This window comes from Acanthochromis polyacanthus, chromosome 13 (assembly GCF_021347895.1).
Source record: "Acanthochromis polyacanthus isolate Apoly-LR-REF ecotype Palm Island chromosome 13, KAUST_Apoly_ChrSc, whole genome shotgun sequence".
Classification (NCBI taxonomy): Eukaryota; Metazoa; Chordata; class Actinopteri; family Pomacentridae; genus Acanthochromis; species Acanthochromis polyacanthus.
Window position 1 is genome coordinate 36,399,397 of NC_067125.1, and position 21,781 is coordinate 36,421,177.

The window sequence follows — 21,781 nt, forward strand, 5'->3', positions numbered from 1 at the left end:
TCAAATTATGTTCGACCGCAAAAGGGAGCGAGGGAGCGATGGAGAGGGAGACGGAGAGATAGAGGGGAGATACAGGGGGAAGGAGGGAGGGATGGATGTCAGAGTGAGAAGATAATTGTGCCGGAGAAGGACGGTGCGATTAGGGTCACTCTTTCTCTCACTCGTCTGTCGAACGGCCGAAAACGTCACATGTGGATGGTAGTAAACAACTTGGCGTGCGATCGGGCTGTTGTTTTGAAAAGGTGAAACTACGGCGGCTGAGCCAAACTTGAGAGGCCAAGACGAATAAGAAGACAGATGAGGGTGTGGGGTGGGAGGCTGAGGGAGAGAACGAAGAGGTTCACTAGGTCTGTTATCTGTTTGGTTCCCATGGTAACACCCTAACCTGGTTAAAAAGGTTGACACTGTGGGGGTGGAAAGGAAGATGGTGTGTGTGTGTGCATGTAAGCAGGGGGATGTTTGGGGTATGTGTTCGTGTGTGTGTGTGTGGACGTTACTCGCAGACTTAACTGGGACTAAATTATGTATTAGACAAAGGTATAATGAAAATCATTCAAATTTTTCATTCAATCATTCAAATCTTTTCTTCTCGTGGAGCACTGGGGAGACCCTGAGAATTGACCTGTGAGTCAGACTATAATTAACGTGTCCGATCGCGCCCTGTCCCATTCTGTCTCTTATTCCCACAATGAAATTAAACCTCGCAGCAGAGTCCTGGGAAGCTAATGAAACGGGAGAGTGACACAACAATCAGGAGTCTCGGCTGCACGTGTGTGCTCTGCATGCACACAGGCGTAAAAGTGTTTATTCATATAAACCTTCTGAAAGGAGAATCATAGCTTAGTACAACTCGAGTCTAATTTTCTTGGTTTTGTCTGCTGTATCTGTGGTGGATTCACTAAAGTAATTGCTGAGACCTGGGAGGATGGCGACAGCGCTGCGACAAAGTCAGACAGAGCAAAGAATGAGTCATCAGGCAGTCAGACGTGTTTAAATAAGTCAGCAGTTTAGCCAGGCTATTTTAACCACTTTGAGTTGTAATTTGGTAATTAGTAGTTTTTCCAGCAGCGAATTTGGTCCAGGAGTTGCTGGGACAGGATCCTTGAGCAATAAATTTTGATCTGTTCCATTTAGAGAGAGTGTTGTCACGCGTCAGCTGATCGTTTTCAAGTTCTGAAAACCAGACGTTTGGTTTCGATGCTACTTGAGAACGGTGCATTATGTGGTGTTTGGTCCACAGATGAAGTGGGGCAGTTTAGTGTGTTCAACTGATTTAATAAGACACACATATGGTAAATGTACTAATGAACAGTTCATCGCTACAGCTTTTACTGCTGTTGATATTCTGAGCGGTCATCTTAGGTTAGAGTGACTTTCCGAGTCAGAAATCCAACTGCACCGGTTGAAAGTTTTGACTGAGAAATTCAAGCTCCGTACTTTTCTGCATCGCCACTTTCTACGAAATGTTGGTACTCAGTTTTGGGTTAAAGAGGTCAGATTTCTGCTTGACTCTCTGAGCCCCAAATCCTGATTTAGATTATCAGAGCCACACTTTGCAACAACAGATTGTCTAATTGTGAAGTTCCCAGCAGTCCTTCAACTACATATCTGTGATATTCATTTTTTTTGACAAAAATGACCCAAATCTAAGTTAAAATTATGTTATTTGATCAAAATCTCTGTAGTATTATTTGTGTCACATGCTGCCAAAAAGAAATCGTTTATTCTAACTGGATTCTGCCCTGGTTGTGTTCCAGCCTGGAGTGACTCAGCTGTGACCAACAATCACATGACAAAAAATTTTGGGACTTTTCGGCTGAACTGCAGGTTGTGTTTACACCGAGTGGATAGATAACAAGCATAAAAAACAGCCATCATTTGAAAAAAATAATCAAAGAAATTCAACTCTTGCTTTTCCTTTTGATTTATTTTTGATGGCATTGTAACTGTGTTGTTCTGCACAGAAGACATTTTTGAGTTCTCCACTTCTAGTCATGGTTGTGCTGCTTCCACCGAATTTACAGCAGTGAAAAATGCTAAAGAGCAAAAAACAAATACCCAGCCACTGCTTGGCATTCAGAGGGTTAAAGAAGCTACAAGAGAGGGAAAATGTCCTGCTGTGAGACACAACAAATGGGCATAAATCTTGTTTGACCACCACCTTGTTTGACCACAGATAGTGTTTTAGGACTGCAGTGTGCAATAATATCTACTTAAAATGAAGTAGGCACATTTTTTTATAAGATAAGGGTCCATTACTAACATTCTGAGCGAACTCATTTGCAGTTTTAAGCCCTGAAGACGTTGTTCGGATAATCTGGCTACACTGTAGGTCTGTTAACAAATGTCGGATCATGTGGCTGCTTGTGTCACTTGTCCCGTCTGACATTTTTGTATTGATGTTGTTGCATCCCCCAGGTGTTGGCAGGACAATGTTATTATTTCCGACAGGAATGAGATGCCAGAAGTACGAGAAAACCTAAATTGTCGTTTAAATTGTTCCAAATGATGAAGGATTTGTAATTGGACACGATAGAAGAGGGATAATATTTAGGAACGCACACGGAATAATGCAAATCCCTCACTCACACACACACACTCATGTAGAAGTAGGAAGTAGGGGTTCACAGCAGCACTACAGAAGGATCTTTGTTCTCGGGGTGAGATACCAACACCGCTGTGAGACTCTCTCTCCCCTCACATGTGTGCAAGAACACACACTCGCTCACACACACACACACACACACACACACACCAGGTCCAGTGTTTTGGTTTCCTGGCCGCCCTATTGTACCGTGGCAGTCTTCAATAAATGGTCCTCTGTGTATTTGTGTCTGAGTGTGATTGCGTGTGTGTGTGTGTGTGTGTGTGTGTGTGTTCGTGGGTGTGACTCATCCGTCAGCCCTGCTGGCCTCATGTCACATCCAGCGTTTCCTTCGCCCCGCTGACACTACTCAGCACAACTGATCACCCACCTTCACCTTCACTTCTCCAGGGATCTGTGCCACAAACTCTGGACACACACACATAAACAATCCATGCATTTTTATTCATTCTTTTGCCACACAAACTAGCCTCAAGGTGCGTTCGTGCCCTCTTCTGATTCGTTCTCATGATGGGGGTTGGTTCCTCCAGGCTCCCCAGCGCTGCAGCTCCATCGCTTGCCCCACAAGGGAGTCTGACAGGCAGGCAGAGAGCAAGACGGGCTCCCCATCCCCCCTCCAGGCAGCAACTGACTAGGCTGAAGGGTCCCAGCACCAGACCCCCTTTCATAGCCCTGAATGGACTTGCCTTATTTATATTCACACTCTGTCACACAGGGGGACCCCAATCTCACAATGCCACTGTGGCTTTGTCCGGCAACTCTGTATTTATGTGTGTGTGAGAGAGTTTGTGTGTGTGTGTGTGTGTGTGTGTGTGTGTGTGTGTCTGTGGGTATTTGTGTTGTTTAATCGGAGGGCATGTTGCGGCTGTGTGCATGAGAATTCATCGCTGTGTGTATTCCTGACGTGCATGTGTGTGTGTGTGCGTCTATAGCTCTAATGGAATGCCTCCCTCTTCTATTCACCAAAGCCACATCACAAGCAGGCAGCTGGGCAATATATATATATATGTGTGTGTGATTGTATATATGTGTGTGACCGTGTGTGTGTTGTGCGTGTGTTCCGACCCTCCCTCTGTGTTCAGTTGTAACCCAGAGCAGCGCTTTCATTTTCCTGTCATAACGTGTATTGATTTCCCTCAGCCTTGCAGCGACACACACACACAGATATCCGATGATCCCTGAAGTCACAGACTCACACACATGCACACATTCATATACTCTTGTACACACACATTTTTTGCACACACATAGTTTGTCTCTGCCGGATAGGGAACATTGTGTTCAAAAAAAAAGCAGCCCTGTTGGAGTGAGATTAGTTCTCACATATGGTCTCCACTTTTGCAATCACGCGCTCGCAGGTGCACACACACACACCGTCACCGACTCTTTCTGACATAAAACAGTAAATACGCCTGATTGCTAAATTAATCTTCCACGTCACTGCAGCCCCCCTCCACCCCATGTTTGCTTTGGAGAAAGTGATCACCCTCGCCTTCCTTAGTGTTTTCTCATTTTCCCTCTACCCTCTCTGCTCCTCTCGTACCTATCTTCACCCTCCTCCCTGCCTCCCTCCCTCCCTCCTTCCCTCCACCTAACCACCTCCAACTCTATTTGTATTGTAATTGCCTTGGTAAACAGCACCACTTTGGCACTGAAGCAGCTCTGATAGCTTGTGTTTGGGATGCATTAAGAGTGGTGATGCAGACACTATGTGTGTGTGTGTGTGTGGGTTTGTTTGTTTGCGTGTCTGGCGTGGAGATTGAGCGCTGTGCGTCACATATCGCCCCTCCTTATGCGCAGTTTTTTTTTTAAAAAAGCACAGTCGATTCCTCTTTTATCAGACGTAATTGGTTCAAGTTTCATTTTTCATTTCAGTGCAGATCTAAAGACGTCACAGAGATGCAACATTATTACAAAACCACACTATTTACCGATCACTTTGGGTGATTTCTTATATGTCTGAGCTTTAATAACCTTCCCGAAAGTGGAATAACTGCCAAGTGTATTAATGTCTCTTTCTTGGTACTATAAATGAGTTCAAATATTCAGCTATTCTTGGATTTTTTTCATCCCTTGTAGTTCATCAGTGGCGTCATTAGGACTGAGTGTCTGAGGCTGTGTCACTGGTTGTTTTACATTTTATGAAAAACCCTGGATCTAACTTCCTATTCTTCCTATAAGTAAAAATAATAACAAAAAATAGTGGCTCTATTGATCTGTCATTCCAATCATGCATTAAACATTCATAAATAGCATAATAATAGGGTACAGTTGATCAAATCTATTTGCTGAAGTAAGAATGCTTTGTTTTATTTTACAGTCTCACAGCAGGATAATTGCAGCAGTGGCATCATTGTACATGTCAAACTTTCTCATAACTGTGTATGAAATATTACCTCTCTAATCATTAAAATAACTAAGAAAACATAGCAACAGATAGCTGATTATCAATGAAACTATGTTTTGTTGTTTGTCACTGGGTTAAAATAGTTGTCATTTGGCTGCGTGAGCATTTTTTGTCAGCAACAGATGGCAGATTTGTTCTGATTATTATGAGATATTTATGTGGGCTGCTGTGTTCTGGGACTTCCTGGATTAACTTTTTCTCCTCACCTCACTCAGATTCCTATTAAGTATAATTTCTTCAGCGCACCTTTACGTATGATTAAAACTCTTTAAATCTTTTAAATAACACTAATTCCAAAGCCCAATCTGCCGTTAGTATGGTATCGATGTGGGAACATGGCTTAAGCACTGAAAAAGTGGAATGAGCTCACTTTGCCTAGAGCACAGCGTCTCACATTTAATATTAATTTCACTCTGAAAGGGCTCATTATTAAAATTATCACAATAAAATCTAAAGACAGGGCTGGACTAAGCCACCAGTGTGTTTTTTGCTTTAAATGTTTCTCACATGTTCTGCCGTTGTAAATGGAAAGATACAAATCGAACTCATATCTCAAGCATATCTTGGAACTTTTCTTTGCTTTTATTACTACGCTGATTGTAGAGTGATGACAGGCAATCAGAGCAGCACGAGATGGCGATCATCATGTAGCTGAGGTCTACAGCTGGACTTAAACAGGGCCACGCCTCGAACCCCACAGCACAAAATGATTTCTCAGATTTGGAGTTTTTTCTTTTAATTTCGCTCTGAGGAATTAAGTTGCTTCCATAGTATTTGCTCCTTAGACAGACTCTGTACTTAAAATGACATAAGTAAGATTGAGCAGGAATGTTTAAACAGTGTCTTTATAACAGCAGAGCTTGATGATTACTGTCAGATTATGAACATTGCCTGCATTAGTGGCTCTCTTCATAGGAGGACAATCATACGTGTGTTTAATAACATGAACAACGTCTGAATTCCATTTATCTGCTTCAGCTTCAGAGTCATCTTATTACGTACTGATGATACAACAAAAAACATTTTATTGCCACTATATCAACAGGTATCATTGATTCCAGACAGTGTCTAATGTGCGTTTGTGTCCTTTCTCTCTGCAGTTAGACGATCATCTCATTCTCTGGCCACCGACATGTTTGAGCAGCACCTTGGAGCGCACCTCCTGCAGGTAACAACACCCACACCCTCCTGCAAGGATTATAACAGTATCAACAACTACATGTGTTCACATGATGCATCTGCGTTCTCGTACATATTTTTGAGATTGTCTGTGTTTCCAAGAGGTTTATTTAGCCTGAGAAGTGCTACATTTTTTGCTCAAAATCCTGGAGAAACACTTAATCCCCCTGTTTGAATGAAAAGTTTCAAATTAAAAAGTTTAACATGCATATATGGATTTCAGCTCTGCTACAATGTTTATGTTAACAAGCACATTCTGTCTCATAAATGTGCTGTAGCATCACAGTTTGCACTGGCTCAAGTCCTCCTCCCTCGACGTATATTTCCAGGCAAACTCACACACACAGATGCACACACACACACACACACACACACGCATGCATCCCATAAACCTCGGATGTTTGGACGATTTTGTTGGCTACCCCAAAAAAAAAAAAAAGCCTCCCTTTTTGCACTGGCAGATGAATGGAGCCTGAGGGGTTTCCGAGGCATGAGGGCTGCAGGGGTGACGAAATGCAGAATGTAGACAGAGGAAGGCAAAGAAGGTAACACTGCAGCCTGTACAGAAGACCAGGAGGGACGACAGATAGTTGGAAGAGAGGAAACAGGTCCGAGTGGAAACAGGTAGTGAGAGAGAAGGGGGGGAACTAGAGAATAGAGGTTGAGAATTTATAAGTGAGAAGGTTGTGGTAAAACAAAGAAGCATTACATATGTCTGCTCTCCTTTTAAAGAGGAAGAGAGGCTTGGGGAACGGCGCTGATAGAAATCAAATTAACGCTCCAGAAAAACTGTATGATTCTTCCCTCCCAGCCGTCCTCCCGCCGTAATAGCCTGATAATTGCACTTTAGTTCTCCGACATTCAGGCGGCTGGTCTCTCCTCGCCGCGACACACGACGCCCCGCACCCCGGCCGCACATTTGCATACTGGATGTGTCAGTTGCATAAATTACCGCTGCCACTCTAAGCACCGGGCCGCCAAAATAGCAATCATTTTTCTAGAGGAAAGTGGCCCCGGTCCGTGTGCATGTGTATGAGGCCGAGACTGCGTCGGCACACTTCTGGATGCTTGTTATGACGATTAATATTATTCTCTGAAGCAGTCCCCCCCCTAATGGGCTGGCTGTATACCTTTCACTTCTCATTAGAATCACTGCAGGCTGTAATGACTGCGCTTCTATCTGCGCATTTATGTGTGCGGCTGCGAGATCCAGGACCAAAGCTCCCACTCTGAGTTTATTGAGTTGATTGAAACAGCCCTGGTCTATAAGCTCCGTTTCTCGTGTCTCTTTGCTCAATTTGTTTATGTGTACTTGTTTGTGTTTGTGGATGCGTACACGCGTGTCTGTGTGTGTCGCTCTCCGTGGGTTTTGCTTAATGCGGGTCTTGCTCACAGCTGTTGTGTGTAGCTGCGTCTACGGGAGCCGTTTCATGTCTGCTCGCAGTTATGCATGTGTGTCTCTTGTGTGCGTGTCTGTGTGTGTGTGTGTGAGTGCACTTGTGAATTAAGAGAAGAGGCCGAGGGGTGACGGGTTGTTTGTTCTCTAGTTCATTGTAATTTGTTCGACACACACTAATTGCTCTAATTTGTCTGTCTTGTTTCTGTTTGCCTTTATGTCTGTGTTTGTGTGTGTGTGTGTGTGTGTGTGTGTGTGTGTGTGTGTGTGTGTGTGTGCGTGTGTTGTGTGTTGCAGTCTCTAGATGGCTTTGTGTTTGTGGTCAGTCAGGAGGGACGCTTCCTCTACATCTCAGAGACGGTTTCTATCTACCTGGGACTCTCACAGGTAAGACGACCTCAACTCAGCTTTCATTCTTTCACACACACACACACACACACACACACACACACACACACACACACACACACACACACACACACACACACACACACACACATACACACACACACACACACACACACACACACACCAGAATAATCCTTTGTATACAAGTGCATTTGCACACATGTGCCGGTCTTCTGCTTATGCTTTCATATCCCATCCCAGGAGTGTGCGCGCGTGTTTGTGTGTGTGTGAGTGTGAATATCTTTGACTGCACTCTTCGCGCTCATCTCTGGAGTGCAACTCTCTCAGGGCCAATGCTGCTCTCTCTCCTCCTCGCTCGCCCACCCTCTCTCCCTCTCCAGGTGCTCACCTCTGTTGATTGCCTGTGGCCTCTTGTACTGTGAATGTTAAGTCCTGCCATTTTGCCCAGATGCATAAATAATAACAGTAATTACTGGCCCAGCAATCAAAGTGTCGCCCCAGCGCGCTGGGCCTGTCTAGGGGAACAAATCGATAGGCATCTTAAAAGCCACATTGATTGTAGGGAGGGGGAAAAACACCAAGGGGGATGGGAAGATAGATAGAGACAGCCAGAGAGAGAAAGAGAGGGGGAGGAAAGGAGGAGAGGTGTGATAAGAGAGGGATGTTTCAAAGTAAGAAGAATGGGTACAGCATGAGAGAGAGGGGAAAGTGAGAAGTTGGAGGGACAATAACAGAAGTAAATGAGAGGTAGTTTTAAATGTGTGAATCTGCTGTGACTGAGGGATATCACTGGCCACACTAAAGGCTGTGTTTGGATTTCTATTCTTCTTGGTGCGATCCCGTCTTCAAACAATACTCATATGTCATAGGTATATTAAAAAGTTAATGTTATCATTTCTTTGTCTTTACTTAGACACCCCCCCTCCCTTTTTTAACATAGTGTAAGAAATTGGGGGCAAATCCAAATTCTTCCAAAGATATTTTTTCTAAATTTAAAGTCAGTAAATATGAAATGACTGTATAATGTAAGTTATACTGTCTTGTTCTTGGTAGCTGTCTCTAGTTTTGTTTCGAAGACATGATGCAGATTTTACGTGGCTCCAGACTGCAAAAATGTTCGTGGACTTAACAAATTGGATTAACAGGGAGTTCCATCATTGATAGCTATGATATAGATCTTTTATTGTTACATTTCAGTGCTTATTGATATCATTGCAACTCAACTCAAAGCTGATGTGTTGTACATGTAGTTTTGATCCTTTGCAGTGTCATTACCAGAGAGGAAACTACTGTCAGCATGACTGCATGCCATCAGTGCTTTTACGTTCTTTAATTGTCTAAGATGCAAAGCAGAAATTAATTGTTACTAAAAATCCTTTTCAACTTTGTGAATGCTGAAAGTCAGAGTTTTTGGCTGAAAGTGTAAAGGCTGTTTCACCGTTGACCTCTTTGCTCAGACATGTGCATTCTTGCACCTGTAACCACAACCAACAGTGATGTCGCATACATCACTGCAGCAAGGTGATGAATTACACCACTAGATGTCAAGAAAAATGAGATTTTCATGAGGTGTTGATGGGAAAGTTGTAGAAAAAAAGCACAGACTGATTAATCAGAGTTTTTGCAGTCTCCATGTGTTATCGTTGTAGTCTCACATGCCCTGAGGGAAGTGAACATCAGTGGCAGCTCCAAGGCATCAACTCCACAGCTAAGATCTCTTCACAGCGAGCATGGAGAAGAGAAACGATTACAGTTACCAATCTTTCTTTAATGTTCGTATGGCTAAGCTAATATTGTATTAATTACAACAAATTTGGGGGGAAAAAACTGACCTGAGGTGGGAGATTCAGTGCGTGTTTGAATGTAAGATGAGTTTTTTGAATCTTCACTTTGCAAAAACTCACATACAAATGATGGGCATGTTCACCCTCACTCAGACACAGATTAAACATGTGAGGGCAAAAAAGTTAAATGCTAAACCACACAACAGTAAGAGTGGTGGCAGCCAGAAGACAGAACAAAAAGGGAGATATAGAGAGAACCAGACAGACAATTACAAGAGAAAAAGAAAATAAAGCAGAGGAATAGTGGAGAGAAAGAGAGACAGTGGGAAAGAGGAGAGAGAGAGTGTGAGTGTGTAAATAGAGTTTAAATGTGCAGTAGGAATGAAATTCGCCTTGGGATTGCCTAGGTAAACAAGACAGCCGAGGCTTTGGTGGAGATGCTAATAAAACAGAGCTGTTCTTATCAGCTGAGCAGATGGCCTAACCCATCACGTCTACTCAAACATGGCCTAAGCCATCAGCATTCTAATGAAATTATTTATGATCGAAGATTACGCTCAAAACCTTGAACACACAACGCTACGTTTACCTTTCCTGAAAATATGAGAGAGCGGGCGGGTTTATGATCAGAAAGAGACAGTCAGAAAGGGCAGATAGAGTGAGTTAGGGGATATATGAGAGGAAGTGTTTGGTGTTTATGGACACATGCAATGAAAAACATACAAAAAGAGAGAGGGAGAGAGAGAGAGAGGGAGAGAGAGAGAGAGAGAGAGAGAGAGAGAGAGAGAGAGAGATGCGAAAACACTTGGATATACTTTGTTGGCGAGTGGAGGCGAACACTGGGGAGAAGGGAAGGACAGACAAACAAACGATGTTCTGAGTGAGAAAGTATAACTGGCGGTTTGTTTTAGAGGGCATGTCGCCCCTGTGGACCGCCCCTGCCCTGCATCTCCTGTCCCCCCCTGTCTGACCCCTCTGCCCCAGCTTACACCCTGGGCCGCTCCCCTGACAGTGGGGTTGCTTAGCCGGCTTAGCCCAGGTCAGGCACCTTGACCAAGGGCACAGCCCGCCGCCCACTCCCCTGGCGCCTGCAGGTATAATTTTTTTTCCCTCTTGCCGGGTCTCCGGGCCGGAAGCACGGGGGGATGAACCTGGGACATAGTGGACGAGGTTGGGGAGGGGGAGGAAGGATGGATGGAGAAACAAAAGGTGGAGAAGATGAAGAATCGGAGGGAGGACACTGGAAGGGATGGAGAAGTAAGAGTAGGGGGCCAGGAGGAAAGGAGGAGGGGGGGAAAGGGATAAATGGGGTAAAGAGAAGGGAGGAAGGATGGTAGATTGAGGGAGGAGAGAATTGATCTGCGAATGGTTAGTATGCAGCCCCGCTCCCCCTCTCCTCCCCCCTCTCCTCCCCCTCCCTTCCTTCTCTCTTCTCCCATCAGTCAGTGAGGGCTGAGGGCTGAGAGTATGTTGTGGACCACTGCCCGGATGCCTCATACATATTAAAGCCCCCTGCTATTATTTATATCATGTCTCTCCTTCCCCTGCTCGCTGCCCCCCATCCCCACCTCACCGCCGAGCGTACATGCACGTGCATATCTGCACGCACGCACACACACACACACACACACACACACACACACACACACACACACACACACACACACACACACACACACACACACACAGCTCGGGTTCACACAGATGCACTGACAGACAACTACTCACACAAACAATGACACACAATGACACACGGAGACATAAAAACAGACAGTCTAGTCACATACGCAGGGAAACAGAGGCGCGCCGTGTGCTTGCATATACGCACAAACACACACACACACACACACACACACACACACACACACACACACACACACACTTGGAGAGATTTGAATGATCTCAGTCTCTCCTCACGTCTCCCTTCGCGCCACATTCTATACCTGTTTTTATGTCTGAGCCTGACTCATCCTCTCAATCGCTCCGTCTCTTTCTCATCTTCTCATTTCTGTCTGATCTTTTTTCAATCCCTCCCTCCTGCCTGTGATGGAGTGATATTATTCGGATAGGTCTTAAGCCCGGTAAAGCCCATAAGGACCTGTTTGTCTCTCTACCTTGTTTTCCAATACCACAGGGCCAGGGGATTGTGTCTCTTTCAGAGGGCTGGTCCAGTGTTCTGAGCAAAGGTAAATTTAGATCTTGTTTGAAAACAGCAATGGGGAGAAATTGCTATTCATGAAATACAATGTAACCCCGAACACACGGACAAACAGATAAATAGATACATCGATTAATAGATAGATCTTCTTGTAGCCAATATATTAAAAGATGCTCAAAGCGAGGCTCATGCAGAGTTTAGCTAACCGAAACCAGTGATTTTATTTGTCAGAAATCAAGCCTCTTCATACATAGATGCAGATTCTTAATTTTAAAACATTAATAAACGTATCAGGTTTGATGTCACAATTAAACGGGAGGCGGCAGAACAGCAATTACACTGCCGATGATATAGCTGCATAGTGAAGAGAGGCAGGATCTGAAAACAAAAACAAGATTCAGGGTGTTGTGACACTTCCTATTTTACGCCTTTAATACAACAGGTATTTATTGTTATCGTCTTTAACATTGTGGATCATTACAGCGAAATTTTAGCATTTAAAATTTGGAAGAATTGACTGATATGCTTGAAAGTTATTGAAAGTTAGCTAATACAGTGCAGTTGGGCTTTTGGCTACCATCCTCACTTAGATCAAGAGGGAGAAATAAATAAATCAGACATCAACCACAATCTTTGGAAGTGGAAATGTCGAGATTTTGCCAGCTGAACCACCTCCTACTGTATTCCTGCTACCAGAGCCTCACTTTATCACTGCAGCCAGTTGCTCCTAGATGATGGGTGGGCTTTTCTATTGTCATTCCAAACTACACTGGACTTGATATATTTCTGTAACACCCCAAAGTGCCAGATGATTCCTCAAAAAATATCTTCACATTTTAGGAATAGAAACAAAAGACATATTAATGTAAAAAGTATTCATTATTTCTTTTCATATATTTGGCATGAAACAATAAATAACTGAATAATGAATACAGGGACATATGATTCGTACTTCTGACAATGAAAACATAGAATTAAAATACATAAGAACTAAAACCTAGTATGTAACAAGGTAAAATTAAGAATCAGTTAAGAAAAGCCAAACGATTAAAGTGAGTTTTAGGAAGAAATTTAAAAGAAGATGCTGAATTTGGCTGCGTGAGATCTCCAGGCACTGAGCTCCACAGGCGACAAGTAACAAGACAGGAATTAGTAACCATTAGTAAGCCCCTGAGGGGGCCCAATGAACTCAGACAATGATCAGACTCATACGGCGTTAGTAGTAGAACATTCAAAGCTTAAAAAAAACAAAAAACGATAAAATCTTAACATTCATTCCAAAACTCGCAGGTAGCCAGTGAGAAGCAGCGATGACTGGTGCAATGTGGTCGCTTCTCTTGTTATGTGTTATAAACCTGTCTCCTGAGTAAAAAAATTTGGAAATTAAAATGGTGTGGGTATGCTGAAAAGACCGCACAGTTCACATGAGCTCAGTCATGGAATTGGTACAGCCTTTAAACACCTAAATCTTGAGTTGCCCAATGGCATAGTAGTTAGGATTCCTTGAAAAGAATGATGTTTTGCATATTGTAGACTCTCTTTAGCCGTCTTATCTTGATCATGGCTTTCAAATAAAGGCAAAAAACTCCTTTTAACTTTTTATTATAAGGACAATATGATTTAAATGCCTAAATATGAATCCAAATAGCTACATAGGTCAGCAAAAGTAGCCATTTTCTCACGTTTTTACAGTCTGGCTGCAGCACAGTTTGTCAGTGTGTAGGACAATTGCTCCATATGGTGCCCATCAAATCCAGTATTTAACATGTTTATTACAGGTGGCACAATTCCAAAAACTGGGGCATCTCCCAAAGAAATGAAGCCCTACATGTGTGGGACTAAGAAACTCCATCCCCTCTATCATCCTGCCTCACTTGGTGGGGTTTCCTCCACCCCCACCCCAGATCTTTCTCTCTCTGTTCACTCATCGTCAATCGCTCTCATTCCCCTGCTCCCGCCTTCCCTGTTCCCCTTCTTCCTCTCCCCGGTTGTGATGTCCTTGAGGGCCTGCTGAAGCTCCCATAAAGCCTGCAGTAAATGGCTCTAATCCGGTAATAAATGGCTGTGTCCTACAGACAAGGGTGTGAGGCTGCTGCAGCCACGGCTTTATCAGATGGAATGGTATTGGCACACACACACACATACATGCATACACGGACACACACACACATTCACAGATGTAATAGAAGCTGTAGAGATATGTGTAAGCATGCATGCTTTCCCCCCTCCTTTCACACGCACACACATACACACACATGTGCACACATTCATTTATACAGCTTCAGATGGAATCACACCTTCTCCGATTGTGCAGCTTTTATGGATGCCATGCAAGAGCAGTGCCATTATTACCTTTAAATGATTAGAGATGCGACTATGATGCATTATGATGATAGGATCATATAGAGCTGTATGAGCTGTTGCACTGCTCTTTATGCCTGCTGGGATAGACTGTAACTGAATGAAGGAGCAGGGAGGGACACAGGGAATAAGAAGAATAGTAATGTGACCTTTGGAGATAGTTGGAGTTCACCTGTTTTTAATCAGCAAATACAATTGATTTTTATCTCCTCCGGTTTTATTTGTGTAGTACTGTAGTGACTCGGTCCTCTGAGACTGGACTTAGATGTATGTGTGTTGGGGTGTGGTGGTGTTGGTGGGGGGTGTCTTACAACCTCCACATTCCTTGTTGAGTTGTAACCCAGAGCGGCGCTTTCATTTTCCTGTCATAACGTATATTGATTTTTCCTGTGTGTGTGTGTGTGTGTGTGTGTGTGGGCGCACGTGTGTGTGGGGACTCGCTCTTAGTTATTTGTGCTCAAAGCATCTGGGTTTGATCGATGTGTGTGTGTCCTTCTCATCAGGTGGAGCTGACCGGCAGCAGCGTGTTTGACTACATCCACCCAGCGGACCACGTCGAGATGGCCGAGCGGCTGGGAATCAGACCGCATCTGCGGGCCGAGGCCGGCTGCCACACGGCCCCCGAGAGCGCTTCCAGCTCCGCATCCACCTCCTCCCTGGCCGGTACCCCTGAACCCGGTACTGATACGCTCAGTTTAGAAGTAAAAAACGCAAAAGCAAATATATTACTACTATTAAATTGCTGGACTCTGTTTACAATTTTAAAAACAAAAACACAATAAAAATTTTAAATTACAGTGTCTGCCAAATTTTGCATATACTGGATATTTTCTGTTTTTATGTTCGACTCCTTCTTCTTTTGTCTTCAGCAGCTCCATCTAGTCCACACTCTCCTGCAGACGATCCTCCTGACCGTGGCTTCTTCATCCGCATGAAGTCCACACTCACCAAAAGAGGCCTGCATGTCAAGTCTTCTGGATACAAGGTATCTTGGGACATAATTTATCTTAATTTGAAAGCGTATCTCGTGTTTATGCACACTTTAATTTACCTGCTTGCTCTTGGGATGCTAAAATAACAAGCAGGCCCTTGTCATTTTGTTTTGTGCTGCCGGTGTTTCACAGCACTGTCAAGTTGGTCGTTTTCCGCATGTTTTACGGCGGTGACCTTATTTCACACCGAACCACCGCACATAACACACTTTACTGCACTCGCTGCTGTAATACCAGAGCTGCTGCGTTCTTTGGCTCACAATCCAACACTGTGTTGTGTTCATGTTTAATGGATATTGATGAATGCAATATTTCTGAGCTCCTCTTGTTACCACTGTTATTGTTCTTTAACTGTCTTGCAGTGCATCAATCAATTCGAATTTCGCCATGATTATTATTTTGTCATCCTCCTGCAAATTGTGTGAAAGGAATATGTTCTGCTTGTCAGGTAATCCACGTGACGGGACGAATCCGCTGCCGCCCTGCGCTTGTTCCGGGCTCCACGCGCTCCGTCCGTCGACCGATGGGTCTGGTTGCACTGGCTCACACGCTGCCGCCCTCCACACTTAACGAAGTCCGCATGGAGAGCCACATGTTTGTCTTCCGAGTGAATATGGACCTACAGGTCACGTACTGTGAGAACAGGTGAGGGAATGCCAAGTGTCAGAAATCTGCTCCCACCTTTATGTTTATTTCACAAGTAGTTGGCTGAATTTCCAACCAGTTAGTGGTGTCAGAAGATACGTGTGCTCCAATTTAGTTGACAAATGTGTTTGTTCTGCTTTTCTTGCTGCATTCAGGATCTCAGAGTACATGGATCTGACCCCAGCAGAGGTGGTGGGACACACCTGTTACCATTTCATCCATGTAGAAGACCTGGAAAATCTCCGGCAGAGCCACGAGGACTGTGAGTCACACCCATATGCAGCATATAAAAAATTCATTCCCTCCCCCTAATTGCTGAACCTGGGGGCAAGGAGAGCCTGTTGAACTCTCCTCCCGTCCTGTTGCGATAGGCGCCCTCTGCTGCCGCTGCTGTGAACTGTCAAACCAGTAACAGGCTTCTTTTCTGTCCCTTTTCTCTCCTCTCCTGTTCCGCATCCGTACTTTTTCCACCCGTCTTCCTCCCGTCAGTGCTGAGGAAAGGACAGGTAGTGACGGGTTACTATCGCTGGCTCCAGAGGAGAGGAGGCTACCTGTGGATCCAGTCCACCGCGACCGTCTCCATCAACCACAAAGCCCCTCATGAACGCAACGTCATCTGGGTGAACTACGTCCTGAGGTCAGTGTGTTCTCCATGAGTCCAGGCACCACACTGTGTACAGAGATCCTTTGAAGGGAAAAATGATGAAATGCAGTGTGATTATTGGGTTAGTGAGCTGTATCACTTCCAACGTGAGAGTAAAACTTTGAAAACTGTGACATTAAAGCACATTTTATTGCCTGTTAAACTTAACCGTTATTTAGGATTGCTCTATGAAGATTACAAGATTGCCTTAGATTGTTTTTTTAATTTTAAGATGATGGATTTCTATTAGTTTAAGATTTTTCTGAAAATAGACTTAGTGAATGAAATTGAATTTTTTGCTATTTTAACCATTATCATGACCAACACACAGCAAATTATTATTATTTTTAAGTTAAGCTAGATAAAAAGTGCCACACTTTTTATGCGACTTTCTGTACTTGCCATTAAAATGCTTATTTAATTTGATTTAAATATTATAAAAAGTTTCTGGATCCGTTTTAGTTGTGTTTTTAGCTGCTGCATACAATAACACTGCATTATTCTACAGTTATTTACTATCATTACACTGAATTAGCAGACATGCTCTTGCAAGAAGGCTTTGAAACTGATCAAAAAAATTCCCAAACTCTGCACTTTTTTCTCCCTTTTAAACATAAATTACCCTTTAAATGTAGTATTACTTTTACTTAAGGCTTTATATGCACTATTTACTACACAGACCTTGATAAGATGTGCTTATGCAGTGCATGCACACACTGGACACACACAGTCGCACGCACACAACATAACAAAATGTGTGCACAGAAACCGAGCAGTCAGACAAAAACAAGAGGACTAGACTGAATTTCAATGCTAATTGGACTGAAGCTATATAATTACAACAAATGGATGTCAGAATTTTGGGGCTGAATGGTGTTTTAGTTAATTAGTGCTGTAATTACAAGAGCTCATTAACTTCTCCAACAGCCTCCTCCTTGTCTGAGCTTAGCTGTGTATAGGTGGGCTGCTGAGTGGGGCATCGTGTGTGTGTTTTTATCTGTGTTTGTGTGTCTTCAAGGGTGGGGTCTGCTCATGTGTCTGTTAGCATGTGTTAAGGACTGTGTGTGTGTGTTAGGTGGAGGTTAGAAGGGTGTGAGGCAGTTTGGCTATTGGAGGTTGTTATTAGGCTGATTATATGTTGTTTCCATCTCTAAGTATTCACTCAAATCAGCACAGCACTAGTGGTTTTTTTTTAAGTGTAAGTGGCTTTAAGTGCTCGCTGATCATTTGTGTATACGTCCACATTTTCTCTCTTTTCCATTTTCACATCTATCCATCCAGTCGAACAGAGTTGCCCGACACTCCCCTGGATCTGCTGCAGCTACCAGAGAGCATAAGGGCAGAGCGACTTCGAGTTAGTTCGTCCCCCGCCGACAGCTCCCCGCAGGCCCGAGGTACGACACTGTTCACATTACAAGCTTCCCGTAATGTCCACCGACACGTAGGAACACTTGCCTAAAAAATCTCCTTTTCTCCTCAGGCTCGCAGCCAGTGAAGAGCTCAGCTGGGAAGTCTGATCCCGACACTAAAGGCAGAGAGAAATTCACCGGCGCTGCCATCCAATCAGAGGACAGGAGGAAGCGCCTGCTGAGGTCTGACCCCGAGGGCGCACCTCCCGAAACCCGCCGCCGCCTGGAGGAGCTCCGTCACGCTGAGGAGAGCGTATCGGCCTCCTCAGACCTGGCGAGCGAAAGCGAGGGAGAGGAGGAGGAAGAGACGGAGTGGGACCAGGGGGGAGACAGCGACAGACTGAAACAGGAGGACAGCGGGGGAGGAGGAGGAGGAGGAGGTAAACAGAGCCGAGGTGGAGACACCCCGACCAGAGGGGAGAGGAGCGGGAGGGTGCACAACGGCCGAGCTGTGATCCAGCAGCTGAAGAGCGTCGTGACCCCGTCTCCACTGCCTGGCAGCCCCAGCATCAAGACTGAACATGAAGCCCTGACCACCGGGGGGCGCTGGGGGGCGCACACGCAGACCTCCACCTCGCACACACACAACACCCAGCCCTCACATGCACACACACCCTCCAGCAGCCTGAATGGTGACAGCCCCACCACCCCGATCCCCGACTCTTCCTCCAGCAGCGAAGCCCCACCAAAAGGCTTGTTCACGCCCCCGTCCCCGGCTTTGTCCCCCGCCATGTCCGTGTCCTCCCCACTGCCCCGCGAGGAGAGGGTGGTCTCGGGGGTGGTGAGTCGGAGCGGTGGCGGCAGTGTCGGTGCAGGTAACGGTCCTGACTTTGAGCTGCTCCAGAGACTGGCTGCAGGCGGTGCAGCGGGGCGGGTCCTCTTCCACCCCCTTGCCCTCGGCCCGCAGGGCCCTCAGAGCCTCTACGCCCCAAGCACTATCCGCTACGCTCCACCTGAGCTGCCCCCCTCCCACCACCACGGCGCGGGACACAGTGATGGCCTGCAGCTACGTTCGGACCACCACAAGGGACCCCCACCGGCCTTCTTCCCCCACCTACAGCGGCTGGCCGGCCTGCCACCCTTCAGTGGTTTCTCCCCATCTGACAGCCCTTTCTCCTCCGGCCTGCCCTTCTGTATGAATGGACTGAGGGGGGCTGCAGGCACAGAGGAGGACTGAGCCTCGGAGGGCAGAAAGTGAGAGGAGAAAATAAAAATGAAGGACGACGTGCGGTGACAGGACAGGAAGAGAGACATTGAAAAGGGCAGGAGAGACAGAAGTGGCAGGACATTAAGCCTCGTTACTAATTGGACAATGAGTTGAAAAACTACAATCTGAAGTGTGTGACAAGTTGGAATTTATTGTGTCGGCCTGTTGTGGACAAGTGACAGCGACTCTCAGAGAAAACGGGACAGGGCAGATTTTGACTGGTGTCCCTCAAGACTTTTCGTCTCTACAACAATAATGAACTCTGCTCTGTGTCTTTCTCTAGATGACTGTGTTGATTTATGTGTCTCTTCCACTCAGAGAAGCCATATTGTATATAGAGACAAAACCATGAAGACCCTCAGCTCACATCCTCATTACTGTCACTCCAATTAACCCAATTAACCCTAAAACCATTAGAAAGAGATGGACACTTGTCTGTAGGAATGAAAGTGACTTTGGGATATAAATTTTTATTATTGCAGTATTACACAGATCATATCTTACACTGGACTCCAGATGAGAGTTTGATTGTAGGGGTTCCCTGAAAATAGATGCAGACAGCTTTCTGGTGTTTTGTATTAAGACTCAAATTAATAATGAATAATAATAATAAAATAAAAAAAAGTATTCATCAGTCAGACATACTTAAAGCACACTGTTGGGACAAAAGTATGAATAATGTAGTCCCAGACATTCCATTATATATAAGGGAAGAAAATGCAATGCAGACAGGATGCTATTTCTGTTGTTTGACTATAGGAAGGTAATTTGTTTAACTGAGTATTAATTATAGTATATTCTGTATGATGCTGCAGCTGTGTTTGTGTATGAAAGCCATATTCTTGATTTTTATTTTTTAATGTTTCTATTATTTTGTTTTTCACCAGATCAGCCAGATGGAAGAATGGTGTAAAAAAAAAAAAATGCAGACAAAACAACGTTGTTTAACGGATGTACAATATCATCCGAATACCTTTTTTTAATCTCTTTAAAAAAGATGTTTCTGAAAATGTTTTAGGAGGGGAAATGGTGCTGGACAGAAGTGTTTTTTTGTTTTTTTTATCATTTAGACCTCTGTGTTTTTCTGAGCACTTAGCTGAAATTTGTTCTGGTGGGAACTTAAAGCACTTCATGACTCGATGTGTGACCCTGTTAAAACAGAAAACAATGCAAGAGCGGTCACTAATATCACAGGCTGACCACAGTGTAGCAGAGGGAGATAAATGCTCATTTAAAAAGACAGACAAATAAACGGGCCACACGTGGTCATTAAAACACGACCATTCGAGGTCAATAAAACACAAGAGAATTATTCTGATATTGGATGCAGTTCAATCAGTCAGTCAACTGGAAATACAACTTTTTAAATTAAAAAGTGGAAAAATATGAAACACAGTGACTGGAATTTCTGTCAGGACTGAAAAAACTAAATACTTGTTACATAATAAATTCAAATTAGTGTGAGTATTAAGCATGTCACAAACTATTTGAACGGATACTCAAACCACTGAGAATTTGCATTCCAGAATACAAACATAAATATTTTAAAATGTTTTGACAAAATGTGGGCATTGACACAGGCAAAACGTGTGCATATAGTAAAATGTAACAATAATAAACAGTGATGTAAATTATGAAAAATAAACATCAGGCAGTTTTCAAGCACTTTGGAATGACGTCTTTCAAACCGATCTATCATTTGATACAAATGCCCGTAAAATTTATATAGTCTGTTGGAAACAAAGTCTTCTGGCACTTTTTTTTTTTTTGCTTCGAAATTTAGATTGACAGTGTGATCTGAGGGCTCATTGTATGTGCAAACCTCATGCTCTGATGACTGACAGGAGAAAAAAAGAAAACGGCGGATAAAAAAAATTCTAATTGTTCAGATCTGCTGTGCACTACACACCCATACCGTAGCAGTCACGTTCAAAACATGTGTGAGCACACATATTCTCGGGTGTTTACTGGTATAATATGCGCGCATGGGTGTGTGTGTGTGTGTGTGTGCGTTTGCTTGTGTAAGTGTGTGTGTTTTTGTTTCTATTTTTAATTTTTTTTGTTTTGTTTTTTTGTTGTCAAATTAAACAGCTAACCCCCCCGTTGCCCATCACTGTGAATCTAACGTTATCCTCCCATCTTTGTGAATACTCCACCCACTCATCAGATAAAATGAACAAATGTAAAAATAAAGACAGTGATACAGATGATGATAACAATAAAATATTCCAGTAGAGGAGCACAACTTAATGTTTTGTTGTTTCTTTCTTGCTTAATTGAGACACACGAAACTGCACGATTCTTTTTTTAAATTTTTTTATTTGTGATTTTACAGAACATTTGGGACACTTTTTGCACATTTGTTCCTCAGATGTACATACGCCACAAGTCGTCAGTATTTCAAGTATCTGACAGACATTTAACTGCAGCTTTTAAGTACATGTGTAGGACTAAAATGCAAACAACCCTACATAAATCAGTGGTAGAATGAATAAAAATGTCTGTGTCAGTGCAAATATTTGTATTTATTTATATCGTATTATCACCGGAGCAGGTGGGAAAACTTGCTTGTCCCTGAAGCAGACCAAAATATTATTAATGCTTAATAAAAAGTAGTGTGGAGCAG

At 43.9% G+C, this 21,781-nt stretch overlaps 1 protein-coding gene across 3 annotated transcripts in view; it reads left to right on the forward strand.

Moving 5' to 3' along the window:
* The window catches only part of npas1 (neuronal PAS domain protein 1), a 37,674-nt gene extending 16,274 nt beyond the window's left edge, over nt 1-21,400 (forward strand). For 2 of the 3 annotated variants that reach the window (XM_022220838.2, XM_051957779.1), the window contains 9 exons: nt 6,113-6,180; nt 7,885-7,974; nt 14,763-14,937; nt 15,129-15,244; nt 15,700-15,896; nt 16,052-16,158; nt 16,386-16,533; nt 17,821-17,933; nt 18,020-21,400. In XM_022220838.2, the coding sequence (XP_022076530.1) occupies nt 6,113-6,180; nt 7,885-7,974; nt 14,763-14,937; nt 15,129-15,244; nt 15,700-15,896; nt 16,052-16,158; nt 16,386-16,533; nt 17,821-17,933; nt 18,020-19,125 (2,120 nt within the window). In that variant the 3' untranslated portion in view covers nt 19,126-21,400. The remainder of the gene's footprint in view (nt 1-6,112; nt 6,181-7,884; nt 7,975-14,762; nt 14,938-15,128; nt 15,245-15,699; nt 15,897-16,051; nt 16,159-16,385; nt 16,534-17,820; nt 17,934-18,019) is intronic. The other variant, XM_022220844.2, reaches the window with a different exon arrangement.
* Nucleotides 21,401-21,781: the final 381 nt, after the last annotated feature.